This window comes from Camelus ferus, chromosome 22 (genome assembly GCF_009834535.1).
Source record: "Camelus ferus isolate YT-003-E chromosome 22, BCGSAC_Cfer_1.0, whole genome shotgun sequence".
Classification (NCBI taxonomy): Eukaryota; Metazoa; Chordata; class Mammalia; order Artiodactyla; family Camelidae; genus Camelus; species Camelus ferus.
The window spans coordinates 21,294,008-21,300,563 of NC_045717.1; the positions used below are offsets into that span (position 1 = coordinate 21,294,008).

The window sequence follows — 6,556 nt, forward strand, 5'->3', positions numbered from 1 at the left end:
GGGAGGCAACCAGTGGTCTCTGACACGCAGCCCATCCTGGAGCAGGGATGGGTCCATGTACATCGCATAATGTAATCTCTTCACGACTGACTCGTCCCTTCAAGTTTCAGCACAAACGCTGCCCTCATCCTCTGGGAAGCAGACCTCCTCCCCAGCCAGGGCCCCACAGCACTGTGGACTCTCTCTAGCTCAAGGGTGGCATCTGATCACTTTTGACTCCTCCCCTGGCTGAAGGGATCTGTCACCTTCATCTTGTCTTGGGCACCCAGCACAGTTCTGGGCACACATTGGCACTCAGAGTGGGAACTCGGAATGAATAAGGACCAAACTTGAATAACAGATGACAAACACCTGGAATTTGTCATCGGATACTGCAGTGCCATTTGCATGTGTGGTCAAGATGTGAAGTCACCGGCCTGATATGGTTCAGTCAGTCTCTGATTACCTAGCCAAGGCCAGTCTAGCATCTGAGGCCAAAAATCAAGATGGGGGAAAGGGAAATCCAGTAAAAAAAAAAAAAAGAAAAAAAAAAAGTCATTTATGTGTAAACATTTAATTTTAAGCTGATCTCACCACTGAGGCACTGACCACCCACCACGGCTGACTCTCACTGTGTTGGATTATAAGACACAGTCCAAGAGACTTCTCTCTACCACTCCGCGTCCACCAAGCTCCAGAGATAGTCGCTGATGAATTTCTTGGAGAGCTGGGTGCCGTCCAGGTGGATGGGCTGGGCGACGCTGGGGCCGTGATGTACTTAGGGCATGACGTAAGGAAACCTGGCACACACAGCCCTCCCCCTCGACAAAAGGGTACTGGCTTTACATTTTTACTATGAAGCTATTTAGAGACTGAAACACATTTTCATGAACAAAAAGTAAAATTCTGATCACGCATTGCCCTTTAAAAAAAACTGTGGTAAAATACATATAACACTATATAGTTAACATCTTAAACATTTTAGTGTCCATTTCAGTGGCATTAAGCACATTCACGTTGCTGCGCAACCATCACCACCATCCACCTCCAGGACTCTTTTCATCTTGTGAAACAGAAACTCTGTCCCCATTAAACACTGCCTCCCCCAGACCCTGATAATCACAGTCCTACTTTGTCTCCAGGAATTTGACTCCCCTAGGGACCTCATGTAGGTGGAATCACACAGTATTGACTTCTTCTGTCTGGTTTACTTCACTCAGCATATTATGTTCCGGGTTCACCCATGTAAGAGAGTATGGGCCAGATTTCTTTCCTTTTTAAGAGTGAATAATATTCCACTATATGGATGGACCATATTCTGTTTATCTGGTCATTTGCTGATGGACACTGGGGCTGCCTCCACCTTTTGGCTACTGTGAATGGTGCCAAACGTGGGTGAACATGGGTGTACGAACATCTGTTCAAGTTCCTGCTTTCAATTCTTTCATGTGTCTACCAGAAGTGAACTGCTGGGTCATAAGGTAATTCTGTCTAATTTTTCAGGGCCTGCCATAGCGTCTGTACCATTTAACATTCCCACCAACAGTGCACAGGGTTCCACTTTCTCCACAAAGGATACTGCCTTTGATCATCCCCGGCTCACACTCATAATCCCACTCGATTTTACTAATTCGGCGATAAAGTTGAGCCACATACCTATGCAAGAAGACAAGAGAGAGAGAAAAGGAAGTTACTCCAGCACCAACTCCAGCAAAGAGCTGCAGGCTGTACACACACACACTCACACCGCGTTCGGTGGACCTACACGGCTGAAGGGATGGTGACTGTAGTGTCTTCATCAACCTCCCTCTCCTGTCTTTCAAGATCGGCCTCGATCTCCTTGAGCTCCTCCAGCTCTCTGCTGAGCTGAGTAAGGCAGGCAGTTAAGGACCCCTTGCTTTGGAAGGAGGGCTGGGCTGCCCACATGCTAACACCAACCACCTCGGGGCTGGGGCCGCTGGTTCCAAGCACCTCCCAGGCAAGGCTGGGGCCCAGCGGTTCCGCAAACACAGGAAAGGATATAGGAGGCTGGCCTTCAGATGGGTGTCCTCCTCGCTGGCCCTCTGAAGCTCAGCTTCAAGCTGCTGCAGCTCGGTGCCACCCTGGTGCGCCTGCTCCTTTGCGTCAAGAAGGCTCTGGGCCACCTCTTTCTCCGCAGCAAGGATCTCTGCAGGACGGGGAGAAGTCTGTGCCCCTCAACTCGGGCTCCTTAGGAGAGCCTCGGACGGAGGCGGTTCATTGGCCTGTGGCCTCAACGCCCATCTATGGCCATGTTCTCACTTCTATCTGTAGCTCCCGAACCCATCACCCTATTTCCAAATGCCCACCAAGGGCGCCCCCCTGGACCTGGTGTAAGTGCTTCCCATTTCACCAAATCACACTTGAATCCACCCAAAATAATAAAGTCTGGTCCTTCTTTGCATATGTCTTAATTTACGATGCCACTCTCGACTCTGTTGCCTGAGCAACCAGCCCGGGACTCACTATCCACATCCAGTTAACCATCCTGCCTGGTGGGTCCCTCCTCCCTCGCGCAGGTCCTTTATCCCTCCAGGACCACCCAACTGCCTCCCTGTCGTGCCCCTCCTTGGTCTCTACAGTTGCCAATCCTTTCTGCTATCTGTCTTCAGAGCTGCTGCATTAGAGGCCAAATGTTAAATTACTCCCCTGCTCAAAGACCCCCCCATAGCTCCCCAGTGTCTCCAGGATAAGGTCCAGGTTTCTTTGGGCATCTTCACCATCCCTGCCAACCTCCTTTCTCCCTGTTTTTTGCCCCCACCAGGTGCTTTTCCCTCCACTCTGGCTGCAAAAATGCCTCATCATTCTGCAAACATGCCACATTTTTTTCCTGGGCCTCTGTCTGCTTGTCCTCCAAGGATGCCCCAGTGTCCCTGCCCATGGGGCACACCCATTCCCGGCCTTCAAGGCCTCCTGGGTAAAGCCCGACACTCTCCTCTCTTTCCTGGGGTGAGACTGTGCTTCCAGGACAGCCTCTATCACCCCAAACTATTTATTCCTTGTATTTCTTCTTCGAAGCAGAGATTGCATCTTAAATTCACCACATTATTGCCAGCACCTACACAGAATAAACACATTTTGAACAAAACATCCAAAAAGATCAAAAACACCTGAAGGAGGTTGCTGTGTTCCTGCCCAGAGTCAGAGAAACCTGCCAACTCAGAAAAGGCACAGATGAAAATGCTTCCCAAAGGGCCAGAGTTTAAGTGCTTACAAACTTTAAGTTAATTTTTAGTCAAAGTATTACATGTATATGGTTATGAAAATTTACACACACACACACACACTTGCACACACCCCTCTCTAAGTCTCTCCATCCTCTGAAGCAGCCACTTTCAACTCTTCACTGTTTTCTCTGGCACCGACCTTCATATTTCTAAATAATTTGCTTATGCTGCTATTTCTTGATTTGTCTGAGTTGGATGGTGCCTGCTGATTTCCTGTTAGGAGAGCTGAGGGCCTGGCTTTTCTTACGCAGCCTTTCTGCCCTTTCTCTACTCACCCTCCGAACAGCAACTGAGTCTCCTTGGACCCTCCCTGGGGGTGAGCTCTTCCCCATGGATATTCATTATAAGCCGTCTTCACCAGAGTGTGTGCTAAGTGCCACGAGCGACCGGGAGCCCTAACACCTGACCCCCTTTGAGAGGCGACGAGCAGATGCCCGAAGAGGTTCAGTGACTTGTCTACAGCACCTAGCTCCGAAGCCGGGATCTGAACTCGATCCTTTTGATGGAAGCCCCAGCTCCCTGGAACACAGACTCTTGTCTCCTTGCCCCGAATCCATGTGTTCTGCTGAAACCCAGACAGGCTGGGCTATGCTGATCTTCTCCCCAACTATCAATGGAGGGGGAGTTAATGGAGGGGGAGAGGAGGAAAGAAACAATAGGGAAGGAGGGAGGAGGGGGAGGAAAGAGCAGAAGACTCAGACCAGGGCATCCGTCATGCTTAGACTAATATCCAAACTCCTGGGGGCTCACAGGTCTGGCAGGGTCTGGTTGCTGCCAACCCAGCTTCTACTACTTTCTCTTGGGTCTCCAGGCTCCTTTTCACCTGACCTTTGTCTTTGCAGTTCCCTCTGCCAGGAACTCTCCTCCCCAGTCATCCGATGGCTAGCTCCTAGGCCATTCAAGTCTCAACCCAAACGGCACTCATAAAGTATAACTGTAAAAAGGCATTACAGCAGCCTGGCACTGAAACTGCGGTGGAAAACTAAATGACAGTTCCTCAAGAAATTAAATATCAAATTACCATCTGATCCAGCGTTTCCACTTCTGGTAAAATACAAAAAAGAATTGACAGCAGGGACTCGAAGAGATATTTGTACACTCATGTTCATAGCAGCATTATTCACAATAGCCAAGGGGTGGAAGCAACCCAAGTGTCCACTGACGGATGAATGGATAAACAAAATGTGGTGAGTCCGTACAATGGAATACTGGAGAAGGATGGTGGTGATGGTTGCAGAACATTGTGAACGTACTTCATGCTACTGAACATTTAAAAAGAGTGAAAATGGTAAATCCTACATTATGTCAATTTTATCACAATAAAAAAAAGTTTCTAGCCTTAAAAAAAAACCCTTAAGCTGAGAAAAGCTGCAACAAGGGCCCCGCCCTTCTTCAAAGGCAGTGTTGTGCAAGGATCAACATCCACGAATCTCACTTTGATCCATCAAGAGGTGCTATCGGCAGCCCCATTTCACAGATGAGGAAACTGAGGCTTGAGAAGGAAGCCACTGGGCTGGGACCACAGGGCTCATGAGTTAACAGCTGAAATCCTTAGCCCATCACTTTCTGACATTCATTTCTCTTGTTTATCTTCAGTCCTTGCCCCACCAGCATATCAGCTCCTCCCACCAAGGGGTTTTTGTCTGTTTTGTTCTCTGCTGTCACCCCAGGGCAGGCACTATGCCTAGACACAGCAGGTGCTCAATAAAACATCTGACCAACCTCAGCAGGAAGATGCAGACTATTGTTACAATTTTATGGGAAACAGAGGCACTGAGAGATTAAGTAAATCACCTCAAATCTCACAGCTGGGAAGTGGGGGTGCTAGGATTCCAATCCCGTGCTTTGAGGACACATGAATCCCAATTCAAACGCCAAGTCCACCAGCTCCTGCTCACAGAGCGCTCAGCACTGGGCCGGATCTGCGAGATCCTATATTCACTACTAAACCCCAGGAGGGTGAACTGCTGTCCTGAAGTCCATTTCACGAATGGCTCATTCGCCGGTCCCACGAGTTAACAGGATAGGGAATGGGGGCGCACAAGAGGAGGGCAGTTTCGCGGCCTGCCAAGCCGCCCCTCCCATCACACGGGCCCCGGCCGCGCCCACCCCAGCCTTCACCTCGCAGCCGCTGGTCCGCGCCGTCTTGCGTCTCCAGCAGCCGCTCCACCACCTGCTCGTGGCGCCCCAGCAGCCGTCGTTGCTGCGCCTCGGCGCGGTTGGCGCCCAGCAGGCTCAGCAGCCCCTGGCTCACCTCCTCCATGTCGCGGAAGGCCGCCATGACTACGCCAGGATCAATCCCGCGCAAATTTAACTCCCCCGTTGCCCCGCCCCCTTCCCGCAGAGAACCGTTTCTATTGGGTTGACCCCACGTCAGTCATCAGTGGATGAGGCTGGCCACTTCGAGTCGAACCAGTGCGCCTGCGCCGGCTCCTCTGTCAGTATCTGCGCTGCCCAATCTGCGCAGGAAGGGGACGCCCCCCCACCCCGAAGCCTGCCTGATGCGCCTGCGCAGACTGGAAAAAAAACGGCTGCAAGGGCTTTAAACTGCTGCCAAGTTTCTTCTCGGGTCCTTCTGCTGCGTGCAGGGCGGGATTCTAGGGGCGAGGCAGTGAGCTGCTTATTGTGGAGCTGACGTCCTGCGGTGTGTGTGTGGGATACTCAGAGTAAACATCATACAGAAGTAAATTCTCTAAGAAGCTGCGTAGCTAAATGGAGCCTGCCACCAGATTTATTGGGTTCCAATCCCAGATTTCCAGATTTGACAGTGTTACCCCCGGGCAAATTGCTTCATCCTTCTGTGCTTCTCTTTCCAACTTAGTGAAATAAGGGTCATCAGAGTGTCTACTTAAGATGTAGCGTGAGAGTTAAATGAGGGCATTGCCCGATATTCAGTACGTGCTATATAGGCGTTAAATAAACGCTAGAACGCTAGTGGGTGAGGTGTCTAACTCTCACCGAACATCCTGTGTACGGAGTTAAAGTAGAGGAAAGACAAAATGTTCACTTTTGTGACCTGTTCCTCAAAGGGGGTGAAGAAATCAGCTCAGCGGGTCAGGACCAGCATTTTCTACAAAATACAACGGGGGAAAAATCAGTGCATTGTGTGAAGAAAGCTAGGTATTATTTTGGGAAACAAGGCTTTTGTCTACTGGCTGTGGTATTGTATTTTCCCCCAAAATGGCTACAGAAATAGTTCCAACTTTGCCACTCCCTGTCAAGAGGCAGACTCCAGTTCTTCTCTTGAACTTGAACAGAACTTTGTGCCACAAACAGATGTGGCAGAAGGGACAGTGTGTGACTAGATTAGAAATGAGGATACATTTTTGCCT

General features: G+C 50.0%; 1 protein-coding gene across 1 annotated transcript; it reads right to left on the bottom strand.

The window, feature by feature from the left end:
• Positions 1–534: 534 nt before the first annotated feature.
• On the bottom strand, positions 535–5,531 carry SPC24 (SPC24 component of NDC80 kinetochore complex). Its single transcript, XM_032465680.1, has 5 exons — positions 5,346–5,531; positions 2,002–2,146; positions 1,745–1,849; positions 1,559–1,635; positions 535–756 (listed from the first exon to the last, which is right to left on the bottom strand). Exons 1-5 carry the CDS (start codon positions 5,503–5,505, stop codon positions 650–652), a joined length of 594 nt encoding a protein of 197 aa, XP_032321571.1. The 5' UTR covers positions 5,506–5,531; the 3' UTR covers positions 535–649.
• Positions 5,532–6,556: the final 1,025 nt, after the last annotated feature.

Excerpts from the sequence above, each read along its gene's own strand:
- SPC24 (XM_032465680.1), bottom strand. The coding sequence starts at position 5,505 with ATGGCGGCCTTCCGCGACATGGAGGAGGTGAGCCAGGGGCTGCTGAGC. Across the intron at positions 2,147-5,345 it reads CGCGGACCAGCGGCTGCGAG|AGATCCTTGCTGCGGAGAAA; the intron begins GTGAAGGCTGGG and ends CCCGTCCTGCAG. Across the intron at positions 1,850-2,001 it reads CATCTGAAGGCCAGCCTCCT|TCAGCTCAGCAGAGAGCTGG; the intron begins ATATCCTTTCCT and ends TGCCTGCCTTAC.